This window comes from Aulonocara sp. 'chitande type north' Nkhata Bay, linkage group LG5 (assembly GCF_057382095.1).
Source record: "Aulonocara sp. 'chitande type north' Nkhata Bay isolate Kocher_YH1m ecotype deep benthic linkage group LG5, A_spYH_male_GT1.1, whole genome shotgun sequence".
NCBI lineage: Eukaryota > Metazoa > Chordata > Actinopteri > Cichliformes > Cichlidae > Aulonocara > Aulonocara sp. 'chitande type north' Nkhata Bay.
In genome coordinates, this window is record NC_141348.1 from 24,967,093 (window position 1) to 24,993,153 (window position 26,061).

Consider the following 26,061-nt stretch of genomic DNA (forward strand, 5'->3'; position numbering starts at 1 on the left):
CTTCTGTAGGCAAAACTCCAGGTCGATGTCCTGTAAAGCTCAAGTTATTCCAATACACAACAATTTGCTGAAGAACAAAAGAACAAAAAAACCCCCCCAAATACTCAGACCCACCACCTAGCTGCACACAGCACAGCGACAAAGAACAAAGAGGACCCCCTTCATCTGAATTTTAGCCTTTATTCCTCACAAAACACCTAAAAACATGCTTTAAATTTTCAGTGGTTCATTTCCATTAAGAGAAATGCACGAGAAAAAATAATTTACCTGCAAAATGCTCCAGGAGCACACACGCAGTGAAGAGGTCCAGTTTAGTAACTTGAAACAGCGAAGTTGAGGCTTAGCAGACATTCATTCATGTCACCTACAGATGCCAGTCAAAGTGGCCACACCCCTAACTCTAGCAAATAGCTGGATTAGTTGTTTAAAAAACAAAACAAAAAACACCGAAAGAGTTTTTCTACCAGGGTGTAAACGAGCTTTTAATGCTGTAAAGTTTTATCATTTGGGACTCTGTGGGGATTGGCTCCCTTTTGGAGTCTGCCTGGAGTTACTGCAATTTCTGACGCATGGCCCTTGATAAAGACACCAAACTGATCCTTCAATCTTGTTTCTGGAGGCTTGATCAGCTGGTCACAGCAGGTCTCACATGTTCCTGCTCATTTTTCTTTCCTGTCAATTCCATCTCAATGTTTTAAACAAAGGTGAATCAGTGCATTCATTGGTGCGCCTGCAGCTTCAGCACAGATGATGGAATATTGCGTGATATCGACCTGGCTACTGTTTTTTATGGATGTAATAGTGGTTATTACCTGCAAGCTGCCAGAAATCAGGGAGGAAATGTGATTTATCTGTGGAGGGCACAAATGTATGTAAATGAGCTGCAGCTTTTTAAAACACTTACTGCAATGAAAATCTGCTACATCACAGAGAAGCTTGTCATTTTCTGCCCTGTGGTAAGTCTGCTGGGGATAATGACGAAGTGGTGTTGATTGTAAAATGCTGTGAAGAATCAATCCATCAGTTAAGCGCTTCATGAAATGAAAACATTCCTGTTTTTTTTGTTTCTCTGAGCTTTATGTGCTTTCATTAGCTTTTAAGGGACTTAAATAAAACATTACAAAGTGTTTCCCTGACAACCAGTGGTCACCAGGTTACTGAACAGTCCCTAGGTCTCTGTGACTGAGGTATAGAATATTGCAGTGTTTACTTGACAGCATTAGGTATATCATATTTGCCTTCTTCTTCTTCTTTGCCTAATTCTTTTCCTTCTCCTTCTTCTTCTTTAGGGGTCACCATAGATCATCTGCCTCCATCAGACCCTCTCCCTAGCATCATTCTCTGTCACATCAACCGCCTGCATGTCCTTCATTAGATCCATGAGTGTAACCTCATTGAAAAATCTTAACACTTCCAGCTTAACTACAAGTCTTTACATCCCATCTCCAAACAATACATCACAGCAGGTCTCACTGTTTTACTGGCTTATGTTTTCACCTCTAATAAACCAAAAGTAAAATGTTGGAACTCGTATATATAACCCCTCCTATCTAAGAGACATATTATTTGTTTTAATATTATAAATTTGGCATCTTGTCCAGGTTTGAAGTCTAAAATAAAAAAAATGATGAAATAAAATGTAAATGTAAGTCCTGCCCATTGATCCACAAAAGGCAAAATAAACACTCTAACCTTAGTTTTGCTGGAAAATGGGCTCCGATTGCTGTGCTGTTCCATTACTGAAGAATGTGTGTTTCAGTGTTTCGTAATAGTTACATGACTCCTTTGGACTAAAAGACACTGCAGGCTTTATGTAGCTCCCATACTCAAAGCTGAGGTTCAGTACTCCTCCTAAAGTCTTGCCTTACATGACCTTAAACTCAACATTTTCATGTTGAGTTTAAGGTCATGTAAGGCAAGACTTTAGGAGGAGTACTGAACCTCAAAGCTGAGGTTCAGTACTCCTCCTAAAGTCTTGCCTTACATGACCTTAAACTCAACATGAAAATGTATGAATACATTAATGCATTTATGACTACATGCATATAATCATCACAGCTAACAAAGTGTTCATGCTGTTTTAGTGGTTCTCAGACACATTTCTCTCTCCGGTTTGTTTCCAGGCTTGTTTTCCAGGTTCGGTGTAAAATGAAAGCTGCTTAGTATTGGCTTCACGTCAGTTTCAGTCTCGGATTTCTCTCCCAGTATTCTTTTTACAGCAGGATTTCCCTCCCTCCCTCTTTCTTGTAGCCTTTATTAAAGCTTCTGCAGCATTCTTCATAATGACTGTTGTAATATTTTTATTTGATTAGAAAGTTGAATTCCAAACATTAAAACTCAACTGCTCGACTTCAGCTGCTCTATTAGCTAAATGCTGTTAGAATCAGTAACTTGCCATCATATCTTTTATAGCGGTCAGCAGGGGCAGCCTCCAGATGAATGGCTGAATGAGAGTGTGCTTTCAGAATACGCTGACCGAATACTCTAAATGGCTAAATGGCCTTGGCCTTCACTTGTAGCCTGAAACGGATTCATGAGCACTTCTCTGTGCTTTATGAGGCAGGTGAACGTTAGTGCTCTAAGCTCTGATTCTGAAGGGTTTTATTTATTGCAGCAGACTAATTTCCGACCAGTGATTAGATTTTAATTTATGCCAAATGGACGCACACAGGCACACAAGAGTGCACTGTTCTGTTGAGATTTGTCTTTTTCTTCGTGAAATATAACACCATGTGCAGAGATCACTCATAAATTGATAAACACTTAATAATGACTGAAGTGAGAAACTGAAACTGACCCTTTTCTTTTTCTGCTTTTCACCACAACGATTGATTCTTATAGTCATTTAATTTTTTAAGTCATTAAGCATTTCATTGTCATCGTCTCGATGCATGCTCAATCATCCAGGTAAGTAAATCTCCAAAAGTTGATTCTGTTCATCTGGACGTAGCGTTTTCAGTGGGAGAAACGTTTCGTTACTCATCCAAGTGAGTGAAGCGAGACTGAAGAAGTCACTTAGATGAGTGAGTGAGCCTTAATGAGGCTTAACATCAGTTTAACCCATGCCCCTTCTCACACATTACCAATGCAGATCCTTTTGCCAGCTAGTCTAACTTTTCTAACCCTCCAATGCCTTCAATACGCTTTCATCTTCGAGTCCTATTAGTGCTGAATTTCAGTTTCATAGATGCTGTGTTTGACTGCAGCATCTTCAGGAACATCTGTGCTGATATGTTTGAGGAAACAGAAACAGCTGTTTTTGACCTTCAGTTGTTCCTTGGCGCTCGTTTGCTTTTAGTAAGTGCAGGCGATGAAATGGCAAAAAACTGGGGATATATGTCCAGTCATGAATGAAAAACAGTCAAGTCTAAATACACATTAAGATTCAAAGATTCTTTATTTAAAGAAACGTTGTAAACTTGAAAATAGTAGCGTAGGACACATGATGTAAAGTACACTCAAAAAAATGAAATTGGGTGGTTGTTACAAGATTCAAGCTTGTAATTTGAACTAAATAATTTCATGTTTCTATGGTGAACGTAATTAAATCATGTAGCATCTGCATGAAATTCAGCAACTTAATTTGTTCTTGTTGAGATGACATGATACAATCTAGTAAGAGTGGTTAGTTGCCTGAACTCATGAAATTCACAAGATCGCACAAGATGTCAAACTGCAGGAAAATCAAGTTAAGTCTGGATTGGTGGCATGATGGTTAGTGCTGTTGCTTCATAGTATGAAGGTCCTGGGTTCAAATCCACAATCTGGCTAGTTTGCACTGTGTTCTCTCTGGGTGTTCTGGTTTCTTCCCACAGTCAAAACTCATGCAGTTATTAGAGTTAGGTTAATTGGTGATTCTAAATTACCTGTCAATGTAAGTGCACATGGTTGTTTGTGATAGACTTGTGAGCTGTCCAGGGTGTACCCTACCTTGTAACCTATCACTTCAGGGTTATTTCCCAGCCCCCTTGCAACCAGGATAAAGATAGGAGGATGATAGTTGTTGTAGATCCATTCAATTTTTATGAATCTAGACTTTGTTGAACATTAGTTATTGAATAGTGTTGAAATATAGGGTGAGAAGTTCGGCCATCCGGGAGGGGCTCAGAGTAGAGCAGCTGCTGCTCCACATCGAAAGGAGCCAGCTGAGGTGGTTCGGGCATCTGACAAGGATGCCCCCTGGGCGCCTCCTGGGTGAGGTGTTCCAGGCATGTCCCACCGGGAGGAGGCCCCGGGGCAGACCCAGGACACGCTGGAGAGATTATATCTCTCGGCTGGCCTGGGAACGCCTTGGTATTCCCCCGGATAAGCTGGAGGAGGTGGCTGGGGAGAGGGAGGTCTGGGCCTCTTTGCTTAGGCTGCTGCCCCCGCGACCCGGCCCCGGATAAAGCAGATGAAGATGGATGGATGGATAGTGTTGAAATAAAATGACAAAATTGTGAAGAATTAAAATATTCCCAGAGCTCAACTTACTTCATCTAAACATGTTTCAATCGCGTTTTATGAACACAAATGTTTATTGAATATGAAAAAGTTGTGTTGATTTAACTCAGTTGTTTAAGTTTCTGCCAAAGCAAAACATTTGTGTGCAACCAATGTCCACTATTGAATCAAATAAATCCAACATGGCCTTTTTTTCAGTAGTGATCATCGACAAATATATTTCATTCACAAACTTGTGCTTCTATTTTTTGACTAGTTTATATGAAATATGACAAAACATAATTTCATGTTATTACAGTACCTCCTGCTACCCAAAATGTTGTCTTTAAGTTGAATTTAGCATCCAATTCAATATGAACAATTTTTTGTGATATTTGATGTGTTGTATATGTCTGATTTTGAATTAAATATAGAGTTTAAATCACTAGACCGTTTTTTCTTTTGGGGAGTCTTTGGGGATTTGGGATGGCAGTGGTAAAAATATATATATAATCAATTAGATATTTTGCAAACTAAATATTAAAATGGCACACTATAATAATTAGTGCAAGTGGATTGTGATACACCACTTAGAAGCTTGAGTGTATTAGGTGTATTTCATGATGCAAAACAGTGAAGCTCTGAGGCATGAGGCGTCTTTGCACCCTGCAGCTCTTTGTCAGGTAAATGCACACAAAATCCCCCATCCACTTTCACACGTGCGTATTATACTCCTTCCATCCATCGTCACATATATATTTGTGTTCAGTTGTAGTGAAAGCTACCATTTGCAAACTCACTTTGTGGGAAATTCCAGGTTTGTCTTTTAAAGGACGTGCTGGTGATGCTGCAGGCCCGGACATGCACCAGTCAGTGGATGAACACCGAGACCAAAGGAAGGAAATCTCCATCCTTGTAACTTGTCCTTTGAGTCAGTGCCTTCTAATCAATGTCTGTAAGTGCTGCACATATTGCATTTTTCCTCTTTTTACAAGAGAGTCCTTCGGTTCAAAGCTGTCCTTGACAGCTTTCTCTGCCAGCCTTAAAACACTGAGGCAGCTCAGATGTAGATGTGCACTTCACTTTTGTTTTTCATATATATATACAGATAGATAGATAGATAGATAGATAGATAGATAGATAGATAGATAGATAGATAGATAGATAGATAGATAGATAGATAGATAGATAGATAGATAGATAGATAGATAGATAGATAGATAGATAGATAGATAGATAGATAGATAGATAGATAGATAGATAGATAGATAGATAACTGCTGTGATAACAAGCCCTATTAATTGTGCTGAAGAGGCAGAGGTCTGACTCAAATTAATCAATATCAATCAGCAGAGCACATAAACACATTTAATAAAACGTCTGTTTGATCATGCACCGTCCTGCTTTGTTTAGTACAACACCGAGAACAAAGTGCTGGTAGTTTTTGATCAAATCCAGATAAAATATCTTCATGCCACAGGTGCCAACAGAATTTATAATACAGCATGCACAGCTTATAGCACTGGGTTAGGTAGAGTATAAATCTTGGAGACACACATGTAACATGTGGAGCTAATGTCCTCATTATCATGCACATAATTATTAAAATGAAAGTAAGGCTGCGGCAGTGATTTAGTATAAAACTGTAAGGATTATAACTGGAATCCCAAACCATGCTCCCTGAGCACTGGCAGCACTGTGAGGTACTATTGAAGAATCAAAAGTTATGCTAAATAATGCAGTGGAGTAAAAGTGCATCATTTACATCTTAAAAGCATTACAGTAAATCTAAGCTGTGGTTATTGTCCTGCATTGCTAAATGCAGAGCAGATGAAGGAATGTCTGTAACTGAAGTAAAGCACAAAGTGCAACAACATCAGGGCCAACAGCTGTTGAGATGTTTTCACCGGGACCATCACAGCGAGCCGTCTCACTGATATTAGCATGCCTAAAATGTGAAGCAGGGTAAGCCATCTGTCGTGATCTGTGTGATCTATAGGTTTTGATGATGGGGTTGTTTTAATTTATTTATTCTTTTTATTCACTTTTCCCCACTCTTGTATTCTAGTTTTTCTTCTAACGTTTTTTTTTCCTTGGTAAGTGTGACTTTCCCCTGCCTCTGTGTTTTGTGGTTCCTGTTCTGGTTGTTTCCTGTTTTATTTTGATAGTCCATGAGATAGTCTCACTGTTGCTTTCATTTTTATTCACACTTTGTAAATGTCTTAATTAGTTGCAGCCGCATCTTGTTCCCCTCCTGTTTCCACTTCCGTGATTACCTCATATATATATATATATATATATATATATATATATATATATATATATATATATATATATATATATATATATATATATATATATATATATATATAGTCCAGCGCTTCCCTTTAGTGTTTGTCTTAGTGTCTGTTTATCTTCCTGATTGTTTCCTGGATTTGTTATTTCTTTGTGTATTTTTGGATGAGTGTTTGGGGGGGTTGTTACTTTCTGCCTGCTTTCTGGAGTTGCACATTTTGTCCCTTAACCTGAAAATCCAACATTTGAATTGTAATTACCAGAAACATTCAAAAGCCAGTGAAAACTGATTAGATTTCTGACACACAGGTTAGAAACGTTTCTAACAATATTTCCTGAATTAAACCCAAGTATACATGTGAAATATCCACAACAAACTGAAAAGAAAAGTTTAAATGTGAAAAAGTGTTCAAGGACGACAAAATGTCACATCTCTTCCCATTTACATAGTAGACTATATCTAAATAAAGAACACACACACACCGTGCGTGTGTGTGTGTGTGTGTGTGTGTGTGTAATGTTTGAATTCAATTAGGAAGGGTCTGGTGAGTTCAAGAGTGTGGAGTCACACTGGATTTCCAGCTTCATACATTGTGGCCTCAAATATTTAACATGAAATGAGTGGGGAGGAGAGCCAGAGAAAATTTAGACAAGAGTAACATTACATAGCTGCAAAAGAAATTCACATTTTTGAGTCAGACTTCAAACATTTGGGGTTTAGAGTTACCGAGTGCTTCTTTAAAGGAAATTATTTGTTTTCACTTGTTTTCTACGTAAGTGAGCAGTAACCCTTCTTGAAAGTCATTTTTAAAAATTGCCATGTTATTTGCACTAGCGGTTTATACAATTGATTGTTTGGGGGAAACTGTATAAATTCTTGAAGGATATTTACATGTGTGCTTATGTTGTTCTGACCTGTGGAATTGTTTTTCATTTTCATTTTTTTTACAGGAGTAAAAAGGTAGATGTGATGTCTGATTAATGGCATATACACATGCAAGATGCTAATCGGCCATTAAGATTTCTTATTGTATAATTGATATCTGACAGCACGTGTATCTGTATAATCTTTTGGAAGTTTAGCTAGCTATGTTCTATTGTTGTGATATCAACTTTTTCCCCCTCAATTTGCCTGTGAGGAAGCATTTGCTCAAAATTATTATCTGAATGCACTGTTATACCAAACATATTTGCTTTTCAAAGATGAGCTCTATAGATTCTCTATAGACAATGTCAAAGCTGCCAAAGGGGGGAGTAGGAGAAAGGATATAACAAAAGGTTACAGCACAATGGGTCGCAACTGCTTCACCTTTAAGAAAAAAAAAAACCAACATACAAAAACAAAAAACTTACACCTGGGACATAAGCATATGACAAAAAATAAAAGATGTTTTATTCAACATGTGTCTGTCCAACAATATTAAAGTCTGCCTGCCAGTGCCTCTTAGCCTTATTAACTATAATTGAATTATTGTTTAATCCAGTGATGTCAAACATGTACTACACCAAAGGTCCCACTGGGTGACTTTGCAAAGTGTAAAAATTGCAGAGTGGCAAAAATTTGTTATTTTGTTAAAAATGGATTGTCATGAGTGATTGCGCAAAGTGCTGTAGTCTGATCTAGACATCTCATGATTATAGCCTTTCAAATTAACAATACATAGCCAATACATAACCTAATGAAAGTAGTTTGATCAAGCAGAAGCAAAACAAAATAAGTATCATGCTATACTGCTAGAATGGGTCTACATTGCTGAGCTTTTTCTGAAACCAGATAACCTGGGAGTGACATCACTTATGAGTTCCGACACAACTACACATCAGGTTGATGCATGCCATAACAACATGAATGGTGTGAGAGGGATGTAGGGATAAAAAGAATTTCCGGTTACTACGTAAGTTGGGACGTAGATCTCCTGCAGAAGTCTAAATCAAGCTTAACTTGGGATGCTGTGACGCTTAAACCGGAAGTAGCCTACTCAGGCACACATTTCCATCCCAGAGACTGACAGACACCACGAAACTGCACTTTCGAGGACATGGTTCACGTCATGGTTATATATAAATAGCAATTTCCCTCTCTCTCTCACACACACACACATCCATACAGTATGTATCGAGACAGAATAAAAATGTTTCCTCTTTAAAACATTATCTTTCCGTCTTTGGATTCCACCCACCACATAGGAATTAATATTGTCATGTTTGAGCTATTTCTCTACAGCAGCTTCATCCTGGCAGCGTGCTCACACAGGGCAGTGTCTCAACAGGCCACATTCAGCCGGTGCTTTCCATTTATTGATCCTTATCTGGTTACAAGGGTACACATTCACACACGGGGGGCAGGAAACTTATCTGAGAGAAACATGTGAACTGGCCTTCGCTTTAATTTTCTTATGATCCCGTCACGGTCTTTCTGTCTCTGAAAGTGGAGTTCAATTTTGTGGTCAGCTAAGGGGGCTAACAAAAAAAAGACAAATAAACTGTAGATCACATCATCCAGCGTTTGTTAATTTGCAGAGAAAACAGGTGAGCGCATTTTCTTGCAACCAGCGCGGACACAAGAAAATGCTTATGATTAGCATTTCAGGACATGGCTGCTGATTTGGACTATACCAGAATACGTGATGACCTTTGGACCTGGTTATGAAAGCTATAAAAGACCAAAGTCCAGAAAAAAAACCTAAGGCTTAATTTCACTGCTCTGCAGCTGGTGGAAGAATAGTCTAAAGTAAGCGTTTCTCTGCTAAGGAGATACGATGTCCGACACCTTGTCCTGAGACAGGAGTGCGCATGACGCAGGTGATCGCTGAAGCTTTCAGCCGTGAGAGCTGCACACACCTCCGCAGACCGAAGGAGCACGGAAGGCGCTGTAACCAGATCCCGAGTCTGTTATTTCACCTGCCCGTGCTGTTTCTAAACACATTCATGTATTTTGAGGTCGATCGGGAAGGATGAAGAGCGTTTTTCTTCACTACGTTTTTTTCTGGGTGACGTTACAACTGATTGCTGTACCTGCCACAGGTGAGTCGCTGACTTCGGGATACCACACCGATACGATAGAGACGATGGGAAGGTATGACGCCGAGTGAAAGATAAACAGCAGCACGCAGGTATAATCCACAAGCTGAAAGCTGGCAGTGGCATTTTAGATCCAGAATAGGAAAACATAACTTTTTAAAAAATCGAATTGTGGGCGGAAAGCGCGTTTTAAAAAATTCTTACAATGAGTTCAATGTTTTGTTTTAATGTGTGTTGAGTTGTTTCGCAGGCATTTCATGAGTAGCAGACCAGGAATCATTTCCACATGCAGTCTGGTTTGAACAAGCTGTCACACGGATGGCGTGTCCCAGGGAATTTAGTGGTTTATTGCATAACAATGTTTTATTACTTTTTAATTTAGGAGCCCGTAAAGAAAAACGATATAATCAGTATAATTATCTATAATAATCATAACGGTTTCTAAAGGCTGTCTGCAATGTCACTATAAAGAACAGAGTTTTATTTTTTTTTTTAGGAAACCTTTAATCAACTAAAAAACTTTTAGTACTCAAAACATTCAGTGTAATAGTACTAAGTGCTTGCTCTCCATCATAGTTGAGACATACATATTGTATTTGTACACCTATAGATAAGTTAAAGGCTTTCAAATGAAATAAGATGCACTGATGTAACCAATAATGTGATTCTGATAAGGGGCTTTTCCCCTTGATGAAGTCCAGGTGGCTTTAACTGGACTAAAGTTGTTTTTGAGCCTTGCTGTGGAACAAATTATTATTTTTAGTGATATTTAAATTCACCAAGCAATGGAAATGTATGACACCAGCCAACGTGGATGTCAGCCATGTTGAAGAAACTAATGCAAGCTTTAAGTGTCTTGACTGGCCGCTCTATAGAGCCAGGAAAAGTGTGGGCGTTTTTAAAAATTGATGGGTTTTGGAGCTTTTCCTTTCTGCTGCACTTCTGATGCTGCTGGAAAGAGTCTGTCTGACTCCTGAGCTGCAGCCAATAAATCCAAACTTTAGACAAAGTTAAAGAAAAATAACAGTTGGAAAAATGGTAAATCAAACAAACACATTCATAAAACTGTAAAGAAAAAAACAAAGTCAAACAAACGGGTAAACTCCATGTTCTTATAGTTCAACATAATCAGTATAATATTAGTACATGTCTGTGCTTTAGGAATATTTAGCCTGATTGTGCTGTTGGCCATCACACTGAGAAAAGTAGATGTATAGGTTGTTGAGGTACTAAAATGGGCCATTTTAACCCGTTGCTAGGTGGTTGCTAGGCATTTATAATTAAACTTTTGTGGATAAAAAAGATTTTTTTTAATAGCTGTGAAATTAAGATGAGGCTTTCTTAAGGCATTGTAGGTGCATGGAGGCTAAAAACAGATCATTTTAGCCTGTTATTAAATGGTTGCCAGGCAACATATTAGTATCATAATATATTGTGCATAACTCTGCTTTATGTTATTGTTGGGAAATAAAAGCGATACAATGCTTTAGTGAGACGTTATAGGTTCGTAAATGCTAAGAATGCGTCATTGTTGCATGTTGCTAAGTGGTTGCTAAGCAGTGTGAGGACATCACAACATCTGATATTCACAAAAACCTTCCTAAATATACCTTTCTGCCAAATTTGGCTGCTCCAATCACTGTTGAAGATAAAGTTGCTGACAAACACACCACTGAAACAAGCCCCTCCCCTCAAGGCAGCTTTCTTCTGATTGTCTGCCTATTGCAAACAGTTGGGCAGGGCTTCTGTGCTCAAGGTGGTGAGCTTCTTAATTCATTCAGTAAAAGGACTAGATGCTACAATCCCTGATACGGCATTGCTTCGAATCGAGAAAGTCTTGAGGGATGGCTGTTATGAGGAAAGGCAGCCCAGAAACTTTACCAGGGGGACGCATTGTTGTGTGCCTCAGCTTCACAGGGTGTTTTGTTTTTTACCCAAGCTAATCTGCCATTTTTACCGTTTACCTTCCTTGGTTAGCTTTAGGGATTAGAGATCTGATCTAGATTATCATATTACAATTTAGGAGACATCATCAGTAGTGGACCTTGGATTCATCAGGTGTTTCGGCCATTATGACTAGACACCCTCATCCAAGGAGGCCGTGCCAGGGTTGATCAGGCCCCAGAGTGTGTCAATGGTTTATGTTAATTTTTTATTTCTTTACTACTTTCTTCTGTTTAGTTTTCTACAATTTATTTTCTTCTATCAATTCACTACAACTGAGAAGTAATACTTACCTCTTTAATATTTATGGAACCTCACTTATTCAAAGGTATAGAAAAGATGATAGAGAGAGGACAAAAGAGACAAGATAGGAGAGAGCAGAGCAGAGAGGAGAGCCGGAAGGGGGGGGGGGCACCTGATCTGGCGTCCCACACCTCCCCGCCGGATCGGGCTGTACGCTCGACCTCCCCACTGCCTCCCAGAAAAGGGAAGAAGCAGAAGGGAGAAGAGCGGAACATTTTTCCATTTCTTTTTTCTCTTTCATTCCTCCTTTAGGTTTCACTACCATGAGGTTAACTGCACGGCTCCCAAGAGGACCTGGGGTCAACCAGCAAAATTTTTAGTGTTAGGTTTTCTACCCTTTTGTCACCCTCTACTGAGGCAGGCCCACCACAGGTTGATCAATCCTGGGCGTGTGTCTCACGGTTAGCTGGCTGCCTTAGCTGCCCAAGTGATGTCAGCCCTCTTTAGCCATAGCCGGTGACTGGTCCTCTCAGCAGTGTTAGCTAGTTCTCTTATAGCCTGCTGTTGCGCCTGTCCTCTGATTCCAATCTCTCTAAGCAGTTTTGCTGTTGCATTGTTAACAAAGCCCCTGCACCCCACTTCCAATGGGCGCTCCTTGATCTTGCAGCCTCTGTCCTCTGCCTGTCCTTTCCAAAAAAAAAAAGTCTATTAGACTCCATTCCCCAGATTTCACTCCATGTGAGTTTCCTCTTTTCCACACACTCCCAATCCATCCAGCGACCCTGCTCGGCCGGCGCTACAGCTCTGGCATGTCTTACTGTTTCCTCCTGTCGACGCACCTCCTCCACCACCATTTTTTTGACGTTCCATTACAGATGTCTGTTGCCACAGAACCAAACTTGTCAGTGTTTTCTCTCCATTTCAAGTCATTACAGCAGGCCAGTCAAACAAACTGGAGGCTCTTACTGCATTTGAACCACAAATATGGGAGTGGTAAGAATCATCGTGTGCGTGCATGCGTGCGTGCGTGCGTGCGTGATGTCATGTCCACGTTGCTCACAAGCTGTTCGCCATATTACAGTGTTTTCCCCAACTACAGGGAAAGTGGTTCCTGGAGGTTCTCATTGAAATTGATTGTAAAAAAAAAAAAGAGAAGAAAAAAGTGCTACACCAAAAACCCACCAAGATATTGCTTTGGTTGCCAGCAGATTACCATGTTGCCAGTAGTTTTTCCATGTTTTCCTGCAATTATTTGCTAACTACTACCCCAGAGGTAATACATCATGGTAAAGGAAAATGGAGACACTTCACCTTCAAAGCAAAAGCTGTGCTTCAGTGCTACACCCAGCATTTTTCAAAATGTGGAACTTTTATTTTGAAGGCAAAGCGCCTCCAGTCTCCCTTCAGCTCAGAGCTGTCAACGGTTTCCATTCAGACTGTGACCGCAGCACTATGCTAGCAATCAAAGCAATTACAAGCAAGCTTTTTTCCAACTGGTTAGAGAATACATATTGTTCCCTAGCAACAGGTGGTTGCCAGGGGGTCACTGACTGGTTAACAGGTCTGTGCGATTGGGACTTCAGCAATCACTTTTCTGTTGAACACCATCAACTTGAAGCAATCACTCAAGTGTTACAATTTTTTCCCTCCTGACCAGTGGTTGCCAGATGGTTGCGTAGGCATGTAGGCTGGAGCCTTAAGAAACTCCTGTGGGGAGCTTTATTTCCGGTGTCCTATTCGCGCCTTGTTTACGGTCCAAAACAAGTTTAGCAAATGAATGAATCAAGCGGCGATTTACATTTCTATATATGTCTTGGGCATTTACCCAATATATCTGTAAATGATGTTCATCGACTTGTCGATATTTTTCCCCCGCGCCTCAGAGCAAAAGAGAAAAGGTATTCAAATTTTATATTTCTCAGTATCTATAAACAGCTGTCCCTCGTTTATCGCGGGTGTTATGTTCTAAAAATAACCAGCGATAGGTGAAATCAAGTAGCCAATTTTATTTTTTGACGGTGCAAAACGTTTCGCGGACATACAGTACTGCACTTCAGAGTCACACTGCTAGCGATCGATGCAGCGATTCTGTACTGTACAGGAGAGACGTCACGGAGGAGATCGTCTGCAGCGATCAGGAAGCAGGACACAATGTGATGTAAAAAAAATAAGCATGCAAACGTGCACTAAAAAATCTGCGAAACAGCAGGTGAAAGGTGAACCACGTTATTAGCGAGGGACCGCTGTAATTTTGAAGGTAAGTCACAACATACCCTTCGTAAATACTAATGCATAGAAACCCTTACCAGCAATCATTCATTTTTTGTGTGGCTTTTTTTCACGGTTTGTTAACATGCTGTGTAGGTGTGTACTTGACTAGCTGATATCGACATAACGGGGGAAACATCTGGTTTGACTATTGTTCACCTGTAGTTTGAATGCTGAACATTTGCCTATTTAAATCATAAGACCAGTCACTATACAGAGATGTGCTTCTGAATGTGGACAATGTGTCTTCTGATTCTGTAATGCAGTTCTGCTTGTGTTGAGCGATGTAAACAACTGATCGATCTAAACTCCTTAAACGTCAAAATTGATCATTAGATTTTTTTTTATGACACAACAGTGGTGAGTGTTCCCACCTTCTGCTCTTTGTAACTTAACGCGATCTTTCCGTTTTCGAGTTTTGGACATGATTTTGGAGTATATCTTCGCAGTAGCGATTGACCGCAAAGTAAAGCTACCGGAAATGTACAACCCTACATCCGGTCTCAAACCAGGAAGCTAGCATTTTCTCGTGCACAGGGTCTACTGGCATGCGTTGTGCGACACTATCTGTTTTGTTTTGTTGTTTTTTTTTGTTTGTTTGTTTGTTTTGGGGGGGTTTTCTTGCTTGGGCCATGCAACAAAAGTTTCCCACTGTATCAAGCGACTCACACGGTGTGACGTACCTTCGCATGACCGTGTGGAATGACAGGAAGCGGACGCTCATGGTACACATGAAGACCGTGAGGGCTGCAAAAAGTCATGGCATACAGGCAGATTGCAAGTGTGCTCAATGTTGACAAGGACATAGTCAAAGCTGTGGTCCTTACAGATGGCTACATCTAATTAAAAGTAAATATTTGACCTGATTAGCTGTGTTTGAGATCTGGAAAGCAAACATGGAATGAGAGCAAGTTTTAATCAAAATGAGGTTTTTCGTTTACTGCCTGAAAAGCTGAAGAGCATTGCACGAATAGTGTGTAAAATATTTTAGATCATGATGAGTTTAGAAAGTAGCCTTTGTTGATTCTTCTCTGACATGAACCGGGTACTGTGCCATCTGTCTGTTGGACTCACAGGGAGCATATCTGTCACTGATCCGTGCAGCACCGCGTCATGGCATATGGCACCGGCACAGCTCGAAGCCAATTATATGACAGATGATTCGCTCAAATCTCTCACACACATTTGCATGCATTTCTCCTCTGAGGAATGCACCGAGATGTACAACTTCTGTACATCTCAACAAGCAAGTCCAATCTCCCCTCATCTTTCTGTCTCACTTTTGGTCTTTTTTTCCATCCTTATGACTTCTCCCTTCTGACACAGTGTACATTTGTCACAGTGCTTTCACTTTATCAAAGTTTCTGCCCTTCCCTCTAAAAGTTATTACTGTTTCATTAACAAACCTCAGATATATGAGGGATAAATAGACTTAACTCTATTTGGGTAGAATCACCTTCTGTCCAAACTGTGCTAAGAACCAATGTCAGTCTATTTGCAACAGATGTGATATATTACAAATATAGAGCATTTTGTGAACCACAGGCATGAATTTAGGAGAAATCACATGCAGAGAGAGCACAATAGTTTGTCAGAGCAGATAAGTGGCTCAATCATTAACTGGATGCAGGCAGGATGGTGCTTGTAGTTAGGATTGATTTTTTTTTCTTGTTTAAAATTATCCCAGTAAGACACCTGTTTGATGACAAAATTCGCCACAATTGCTTCTCAGAAGCAAAGCAACCAATATGTGTTTGTCCAAGTCGAGAGATCCTATAGAAACTGGATGTATATTCCCTTTTTCTCACCGCATTGGTTCTTCTTCTTCTCCTCTTTTTTCCCCTGATTTATCTGCAGTGTAAACCCATCTCCACTTTCATATAATAAATCTCCTTCTGTGACCAATCCTGTTGGTTCCTTGCTATTATAAATCCTCTGCGATCGCTGCACCTGAAGTGTTCTAGGTGAAATGTTTTTTCTGACGTGTGTTGGAAGCAGCAGAGAGGATTGTTCTCAGTTATGCATGAAATAAGACACCTCATATACGCCAACTCCATGTCATACTTTATATCAATGCCTCCCCGCGGACAGTAACTGCACCTGTGACAATGATACGATCTGCTTTGTATGGGTTACATGAAAGCAGTGTCGCTTTTTTATTTGACACTAATAGAGTCATGATGGCGTCATTTGTCACTGCCAAGATTTTAAACTTTCTCTCAGGAGGAAGAGCCAACCTTTTAAGACACAATTTTTTGGAACATTTTATATTAAAACTAAAAATTTATCTGCCTGAGCTGTCATTCAACCTGCACAAATTATGCTAATATTGCTTTTATTGCTAATATTTTTTTTAAATATAGTGTCATTTCATGTCATTTCATCAAATGCTTCCCATTTGACCATCTCAGATTTGTCTGAAAAGATTCCAGGAGAAGCAGAGAAACGGTTTTACGTCCCTTCTGTCACTGTTTTCTGAATAAATATTTCAAGGAATGAAGGTTCATTTTCTTCCTTTTGTGATTCTGACTATTTTCAGAGGAATGTTTTTGTTTGCATGTTAACCTAATAAACAGTGTGACCTATGAATCATTAAAGCATTAAAAATACTCCTAACTTGAGGTCAACCAGTGTTGTCTACACATAACAGACAACTTAGTAAAGAACCCATTTTAAACAATATCTTTAGGCTCTTTGATACTAGCAGCCTGTCACGTAAACAGAATTTATTTGTGTTACTTTAGATGCATTTATGAAAAATTTAAAAAATGACCCAGTTTCACAGGTATAAAATTGTATTTTCAATTAGATGATCCCCAAAGAAAGCTGAAAAGTAGATGTACTTAAAAAAAAAAAATTAAAACTGGCAGTTCCTAAGAAAAACTAGATCACTTCGATTTAAAGTAGCTTAACAACTACTGGAATCATTGGCATAAAATTTGTCAAATTGTTTGAAACCCTGAGGTAATGCTTTCTTCTTCTTGCCTCAGACTCAAAGCTGAGTCTGTGCCATCAGCCTCAGCTGTGTTTAATATTTTGAGCTGACAGTCAATTGATTCCTTGATATCTCGATGAGTTGAAGTCGGCATGTTGCGTTTAATGAAATGTGAGGTGTTAGATGTAATAAAGAACCCGCACACATTTATCATCCGTGACGCTTTGATTATGTTGTCTTTAACTTTAGAGATTTGTTGTTTACAGGCCTTAACTAATTAGATTCGCCATCACTGCTCTCTGTGGCATTCATCGATGCAGCAGAGACACACAAAAACAACCAGCTAATGAACATATTGGAGCTAAAAACCGAAACACTTGATTAGTAAAGATGAAAACTAGAGCTATAAATATTTCTATAAAATATGGGAAGGATTTTGATTCAGTTTTGATTCAGGTAACACAAACATAGTGTTATGCACTTCTGTGCGATGTTTAATTAAACAGTCTTATTGATAATATAATGCCTATAATATATTTTCCTTAACAAGCTTGCTCTCATGGCTCTGTTGAGTGCATTCACAAGAAGATCCAAATGTACACATGGGAAATGTAGTCCAAAACTTAAAAAACACTTCAGTTAACTGTGATGATTCTACAAGCAAAAGTAAAAATCAACAAAAGACACAAAGCAGGGAAGCAGAGGATGACTCGAGGGATAAAGGCACTGATTATCTAAGAAAGAAGGAGTAGAGCACACAAAATGAATACCCAGGAAAGCAGCATAACAAATTTAAACAGGTAAGAACATAAATAAATGGTGAAGGAAGTGCATCAGGTTTAGTTAATGAACCAAATAACTAAATATGATACAGCTACTACTTGTTTGAATTCTCTATGATGGAGGATCATTGCCACATGTTGAAAATAACCTTCCAGTTTTCCTCCTCTTCTGTGTAGTGCTGAACTGCTGTGAGGGGGACATTCTCCTTTTGCTGGACTCCTCGGGAAGTATAGCAAACTATGAATTCTCTCGTCTGTTGTTCTTCGCCGCCGACTTGCTGCGTCCATTTTCACTGGGCCGTGGGCACGTGAGAGTGGGGTTGCTGCAGGTGGGCACCGACCCTCACCTGGAGTTCGGCCTCGACGTCCACAGCAATCAGGAGAGTCTGCAGTCGGCCATGCAGGGCATCAGGCAGCTGAAAGGAGACACCAACACTGAGGCGGCGCTCGGCGTTGCCCACGAGCTGCTGACGGAGACGGATGTGAAAGTGCCAAAGATTCTCCTGTGGCTGACTGACGGAGTGCAGCCTGGTGACGTGGACAGACCAATGTCAGAGCTGAAGATGCGGGGAGTCTCCGTGTTAATAGTGTCAACTGTACATGGGAACTACCAGGTGCTAAAACGTGTGGTGACACCTCCGCTGGACTCTCACTTATACTCTGTGGACATAGACAACATTGACATCATCACAGAGGACCTGAGGAAGGCCATGATAGGTGTGCATTTGTGTGTTTGAAATGCAGTATGCGGTCTATTGTAGACTCAGCAGATGGTTAATGACGTTCAATTCCAGAATTATTTTCTCCAGTTTCGTGTTTAATGCCTGCCTCCCCTCTCTTATCTCATCTGTAGAAATCATTCGTGCTGAACGGCTGCGTGTGGTTGATTTGACCTCCCACAGCGCTGTGTTGCAGTGGCGCCCTGTTCTGAGTGAAAACAGTAGTTATTATGAACTCTGGTATAAGTCTGTGAGCAAACCAGGTCGTGAGATTAGACGTACTTTAACGGGAGACTCCAGCAGGGCAGAGCTGAAAAATCTGCAGCCTGACACGACCTACACAGCGTCCCTCCGCCCAGAGTCCAACCAGGCAGTGTTTAATACACTCACCGTAACCTTCACTACTTTTCCTGGTAAAAAACATTTAATGGGAAAATTCTCTTTTAATGCATGTGATTCTATAATACAGTGATGCTTCCCTAAAATGAAAAATAATTGAAGAGCTTGGTAGAAATCACTGGCATATCTTTCACCAAAGGCACCAGTTAAGGAGCTTTGGCTCTTTTCTCATAATCTTACTTAGACAATGTTCACAGAGTAATTGTTAAATGGTTTTTATTCAGATTTCAGATGTTATTATGTTGCTTTTATTTAGGTTTCCATGCAAGTCTGAAGCTATTTACTGCTGTATTTTTGAAGTTTGCAGCTCTGAAGATGAATTTTTATAATAATAAATAAGATTTATATAGTGCCTTACAAGAAACCCATCGTCAAAAGCCAAAGGACTTGGTCAATATGTGGCATTTGAACTCTCCAAAAGTTGATTCTGTTCATCTGGACGTAGTGTTTTCAGTTGGAGAAATGTTTCGTCACTCATCCAAGTGACTTCTTCAGTCTCAGCAGACTGCAGGTTTCCCCAACCTTATAAACAGCGTTTAAGCCCAGTATATTACAATACCCCATTTTACTCATTCAGTTGCAGTTTGAAGCATGCTAGGGTTTCTACAGGAAGTTAAAACTGATACTACCAGTGTTTTAGCACCAAAAGTTAAAATTGAATCCTGAAAGCCATCTTCTCACCTGCTGCTGTGTGTGTCCCTTCTTCTTGTGCACTCCTCAGATGTTTTAAGCCCAGCAGTGGTCCACCTGTCAGATCATGGTCCTCATCAGATCCGTGTAAGCTGGGGTCCTCTGCAGCTGGCTCGGGTACAGCAATACACAGTGGAGTACGGAGCTATTCCCAGTTCACATGTCCGCACTGTGACCTTACCCAGGCATAAAAATTCAACCTTACTGACCGGCCTGGAGCCGGGCACTCAGTACCTGGTTACAGTCACTGCTCTGCAGGTGGATGGAAAAGAAAGAGCTATGTCTGTGAGAGCCTGCACACTGGCAGGTACTGATATTCCTTCTTCTTCCAGTTCAGTCCCATGTCTGCACTGGAAGCTGACATTTAGAAGTTGATACTTAAAGGCTCTTTTGTTGTTTTTAAATAATTGCTATTTGTAGATTCTGTATCAGCCTTACTTATTACCAGGCTGCTTAAATCTTTGCCTCTGTTCCCTCTTACAGAAGCTCTGCCTGCTCTGATTGACCTTCAGCTGGAACCAGTAAAACGACGGGACTTGGGGGTGGAGGAGATGCAAGTAAAGTGGCAAGCCAGTCAGGGAGGATTAAGAGGCTACTGGATCAAATGGGAGACAGAAAACCCCCACAGCACCACCTCTTCAATGTACCTACCTCCTAGCTCCCGTTCAACGCAGCTCACCCATCTTGCACCAAACAGTCGAGTGTGTGTGTCCCCCATCTACAGCTCGGGCCGAGGAGACGGGCTGTGCTGCACTGCCACGACTCACAGAGGTTAGCTGGGCTAATTATCACCACTTGCATGTTTCCCTCTGCAATTGTGGTCATGCAGAAGGTTAAAGGAAGTGCAAATTTATGTTTTTCTGTCTCTTTTCTCTGATAGATTCCAGACAGTGGGGTTAACAACCAGTCTAAACCAATCAGGCAGCCAAAGCAAACCACTCAAGCACTAAATAAGTTGGATGCAAATATTTCATCTTGAAATTAATTCTAGTGTGAGGAAAAGGTTTTTTCAACAACTCCACCACCAACAAAGATGAACAAATACACATGCCACGTACTTAAATCTTTTTTCCAGGCAATGCGGGAAGACAATATGCCACATCAGCAGTGTTGGGCAAGTTACTATGAAAAAGTAATTAATTATAGTTACTAGTTACTACTTCAAAAAAAGTAACGGAGTTAGTAACTGAGTTACAATATTCTAAAAGTAATTCATTACTTGAAAAGTAACTATTGCGTTACTTTAAAAAAATGTTTAACCCTCTGGGGTCCAGGGTATAATTGGCCATTTTTAACTACTTTTGATTTTCCCTCCACATTTTACCTTTAAAAACTATTTACTTTGCCTTGTTTGGTCTCATTCTTTTCAGCACAACCTCACGTGTCTAAATTTGCAGTCCTGTTTTCATTTTGACATACTGTATTAACACAATTGATCTAAAATCAGACAAAAAACATAAAATCAGAGTAGAAAAAGTTATATTTGTACTGTAACAACCACAAACATGTTTAATGAATCATATTTCAGAACTTTAAATGCAAATATAAATTGTCAATTTTAAAATCCTATGCACAAGTTTTGCAAACAACACAGTTATTTGCATCCATTTACTTTTTACCTTGATTTTTTAAATAACCATTTCAAACTATTTACAGAACAATCAGCTGTTCTGCATTCAATAAGATGCCACACAAATTATTTGTGCCACTCCAAAACAATAATTTCTGTCCACTATAAAGGAGAACATCACAGCCTGATACCTGCAGGTCTGACAGCAGCAGGTGTATCACTCCTTTTTCTACCTGGAGACAGCAGTCGCCTCATTGTTCTGACACACAACACAAAACTATCCACAACACTACACACTAACTACACAAGACAACACATTAACTACACACTCCAAACACGCTAAACTTCACAAATCTCTCACATCTCAAAACTCTCTCTCTCCCCCCCTCTCTCTCTCTCGCCGTCACTCCTGAAACTTCCCGGTTTTGTTTTGTTTTTTTGTTACGCTTGCTAGCGCTGTCCTTAGACAGTAAACGTGATGAAACTATTGAGGAAAAAACGCCGCGTATATATTGTTTATCGTGACTCTGGTTTTGCGTGGCCTATCAACACAATTTACAAACTGGTATATATCACCTTGTTGCTTTGTCTTTAAGTGGTCATGTGATTGGCTTACCACGACTACTTTATTCTTCCTCAGTCAAACAGCAGCACTCTTGCAGGTGTTGTAGACAGTGATCGTGATTATCGTCCGCGGGAGCGCGCGCAGCTGCTTAAAGCTGTAGCGTCCAGATTACTTACAGCTACTTTCGGCAACTGATATAAAATGCGGTAAGCTGAACACAGCTTCAACTGCCTGTTTGTTGAAAAATAGTAACGGACCGCATTTTCTTGTTAGTAACTGTAACGGCGTTGTAACGATAGGAATAGTAATTAGATTACTCGTTACTGAAAAAAGTAACGCCGTTACTTGTAACGCCGTTATTCCCATCACTGCACATGAGTAATCCAAGGAGCTTGAAAAGAAAGCAAATGGACTCCTTTAAGTTGTAGTTGCTTTCCAAGCTCCTTAGATTACTATGACCATGCTGACTGAGAACCTACACAGACATGCCACATGAGTTTATCCATATCAGTCAGAGGTATCAGTCACAGATACATTCACGTACACACACTCACATACAGTTGTGCTCAGATGTTTACATACATGTCATGTTCATTTAGGACTTTTAATCATTTCTATGAACTGTTCTTTTTCCAGGGTGGAATGATTAAACACAATACACCTTTTAATGGCTTTAAAAAGTCAAGAACTGAGTGCACAAGCTTGAAATTATTTTGGATTTTCTTTAATCCACACAGGGTCAAAAGTATACATACACCCTCACTCATATTCTGTTGTTTTTCTACCCAAGTTGAAACTTGAAAATAAACAACGACAACCACTTTCAATGTGTGTTTGGGATCATTGTTCTCTTGAAACAGCAAGTTTCATCTCTCCAACTACTGATTGGAGGTGAATTTAGGGTAGTTGTCTTTCTTGATTATTCCATCCACATTGTGTAATGTTGCAGTACCACTGCTATCAAAACATCCCAGAGCATGATGTTACCACCAACATACTTGAAAGCTTCACCTTTACTTCTTCAAACTTACCTCTTGTCATTGTGGCCAAATAGCTCAAACTTTGTCTCGTTTAACCATCAGAAGCTACAAATTTTCCATTTTTTTCCTTTGTTGGCACTGCTCAGTCCATGGTGATGTAAAACGAGTTTCCCTGTGGACAGTGATGCTGATGTTTCAGCAGATTCAGTGTCATTACATGTTTACTCTCTTCTGAGAGTGACAGGTTGCCAACGTCTGAAAGATGACCCAAAGTGGAGACACATCTGAATAACTTGTACTTATGCACAACTTTTTGAGCTTGTGATCTTGGAATCTGCATTTGTTTGGAAATGGCTCCAAGAGGCCCTCCTAACTTCTGTAAATCTACAGTTCTCCTTAGAGTTCCTTGGTCTTTGCCATTGTTCTGAGTATTGGTCAATCCAATGACTGCTGTCAAACAATCCTTTTTATACTGATGAAGAGAAACTCATCTGTATGTATATTTCTGACCCTGTGCAGATTAGAGAAAAACCTAAATAAATTCAAACTTGAGCATCCAGTTCTTGTTCTGTCAAGTCATTAAAGATGAATGCTGTACAATCACTCCACCCTGGAGAAAGAGCAGTTAAAAGAAATCGTTCAAAGCTCAAAACTACCACGGCATTCATGCCCACAGTGAGTGAATGTAAACTTCTGACCACAACTGTCGACAGCATTGAGAGCTAGTATGATAGTTAGTGAAGTGAGTGCACTTTTGTTCATTTGAAATAAGCTCTTGTTTTTCTTAAAAGTATATTCAACAATTTTAGTCTTCTGTTTGTAAATTAGTTACTTTTTGGGTTATTTTTAAGTAGAATCTGAATGGAGATTTGGTTACAGTGCCTGGAGCAAGATCTGTTTTTATGATCAGCTGGAGAAGTCGCCAGTGAAAGCATGCTTGCAGTGAAATGAAGAACTTAAGTGCCCCATTCATCTGTGACCTGAGCAGCTGAACTACCCTGATAATCAGGCTGAGATGCATTTTGTTTTCTCTTCCTTACTCAAGATGCAAGCATCAATTCAGGTCGGTAACAAGACTGGAGCTTCTGTGAAAGTCTTTACACAGCTCAGCTAAAACTTGAAACCACTTTACTGCGTTATTTTACCATTTAATGATGGCTACATTTACAAATGCACTTGGATTTTTTTTTTTTTAAAACACATATTAAATCATTCTAATAAAGTTTGAGAAATTTTAAATAAAAGGTAGAGGATTGTGATCTCAGCTGAAATTTTGTAATCCGTGAAAACTTTCTCTGGCAGATGATCAGAAACTGTTTAGTTTCGTTACTTTAACAGGGCTGTAGCTTTGTTTGGCAAAATCACCCGTTCATTTTAGGATTTCATTTTAAAAAAAAACACACACACACACACATTAGATGTGTCAGAGCATTTTTCATCATCTTTCTTTAGTTACATGGTTTATTATATCAAACCAGTTCAACATGTTCTGATCATGAATGAGTCAGAAAGTGTTACCTACCCGAACAGATGATATACAGTCAATATTTTATATTTTCCTTTCTCTGATGGACACACTCATCTCACAGTTGAATGTGTCTCCACGTTATCATAAGTGATGTGTATATAAAAATGTTTTTAAAGCTGATGGGATTAAATTTGATACTTGTAAATTATGAAGATGATAGTTGTATTTTTAGCCTCCAAAGGTGCTGATCAGACATATGTAGGCTACTGTGAATTTTTTTTTTTTTTTTTTTTTTTGAATGTGCTGACATTGTATGTAACGCTACTAAATTTACTTACAGTTTTGTCTACTAACTAATGCTGTACAGAGTAAATAAACATTTGTTTAAAAAATGAATTAAATAAATAGAAACTATGCTGTTTTGTCTTGTGTGTTGTATTTGTGTGGTTTGTTTAAGGCGCCATCTAGTGGTCATTAGCTGTAATCAAGAGGCTACTTTCACCCGCTCAGTCTTTATGCCAGATGACCTTCCTGACGCAGCCCTACAGATACTGAGATACTGAAAACTAAGTAAATGGGGAAACTTCCTGTTCTCTTGTCATAATGCACTCATTTAGGATGAGTAGAAGTGATGTTCTGCTTCATAAATAAGTAACTCATGCGTTCACAAAGGGGATAAAGATGTTAACTGGAGCACTGATTTGATCCCTCGATGCAATGCAGAATGCATTTTGTCGTTGCACATCTCACATTTCAGAAACTTTTTCTTTTTTCTTGTCTTACAGTTACGCTAACTCAGTGCAACCTGTCATCTAATTTAAAAAGATGAGTATACCCCCTGCCGGGTGCTGCTAGCATTAATGACACAAATAAGAAGGAAGCCTCGCTCAGTTGGTGATAAAAATACTCCATCTATCTTTCCTTAATTGCTAATCCAATTCAGTGATATGGGGCTGGAGTCTATCTCAGCTGTCACAGGGTGAGAGGCGGGGTACATCCTTGACAGGTCGCCAATTCATTACATGATTAACACAGAGGCCGACTCATATTCACAAGTAGGCCCAATTTAGAACCACCAATTAACCTAATATGTCTGCCTTGTCTTGGACCTTAATAGAAAGCTGGTGCACGCGGAGAGAGACCATGCAGAAAGTCTTTGGCCTGGATTTGAATCAAATACATTATAACGTAACCTTATAACATAAATGGAGAAACCCTCTGTGCATTTTTGCCTAGAGTGCCAAGAAACTGTAAAATTTCTACTGGTGAACACTGCAACGTGTCCTGAATAAGGAGAGAGGAATTCCCACTAAGTTACTTATTCTAACAAAGGTGCAAAGTATTGATTTTCTTTAGGAATATCTGTTAGTAGGTTTCATGACCACACGCTAAACAGCCTTCACTTCCCTTAGGATGATGGTAGCAAACTTGCAAGGGAAGCATGTTTATGCAAGGAAGTAGATTAATCTCCTGTGTTTCATTAATATACACCTCATGCTCTCCGAGGACTCGAGTATCGTGGATGCTTTGTAATGTTCTGTGGCCTGAACAGTGGTTGTGTTACAAGAGCACAGCTCCAATGATACAGGCAAGATCATTTTATTCCAGTAAGTCCATGGAGGAGTAACGCAGGTGATTCCATCTTCAAACTGAAAAAATCAACCAAAAGGCCAGTTAACTACAGTCCAGCGTCTTACTAGCTTGTTCGAGGATAATAACTAATATATCTTCACTTGATATTCATTCAAATCAACGATGAA

At 39.7% G+C, this 26,061-nt stretch overlaps 1 protein-coding gene across 1 annotated transcript; it reads left to right on the forward strand.

Annotated features, from left to right (window-relative positions):
- The first annotated feature begins 9,405 nt into the window (after positions 1 to 9,405).
- On the forward strand, positions 9,406 to 24,702 carry LOC147330674 (von Willebrand factor A domain-containing protein 1-like). The gene is made up of 6 exons (XM_086292408.1): positions 9,406 to 9,741; positions 18,088 to 18,627; positions 18,764 to 19,042; positions 19,750 to 20,025; positions 20,202 to 20,489; positions 20,599 to 24,702. The coding sequence occupies exons 1-6, from the start codon at positions 9,672 to 9,674 to the stop codon at positions 20,616 to 20,618; spliced, it is 1,473 nt and encodes a 490-aa protein (XP_086148534.1). The 5' UTR covers positions 9,406 to 9,671; the 3' UTR covers positions 20,619 to 24,702.
- Positions 24,703 to 26,061: the final 1,359 nt, after the last annotated feature.

Bases quoted from the DNA above. Each gene is read 5' to 3' on its own strand.
- LOC147330674 (XM_086292408.1), top strand. From the start codon at position 9,672: ATGAAGAGCGTTTTTCTTCACTACGTTTTTTTCTGGGTGACGTTACAA. The intron at 9,742-18,087 runs GTGAGTCGCTGA...TCTTCTGTGTAG, and splicing joins GATTGCTGTACCTGCCACAG to TGCTGAACTGCTGTGAGGGG. The intron at 19,043-19,749 runs GTAAAAAACATT...TGCACTCCTCAG, and splicing joins AACCTTCACTACTTTTCCTG to ATGTTTTAAGCCCAGCAGTG.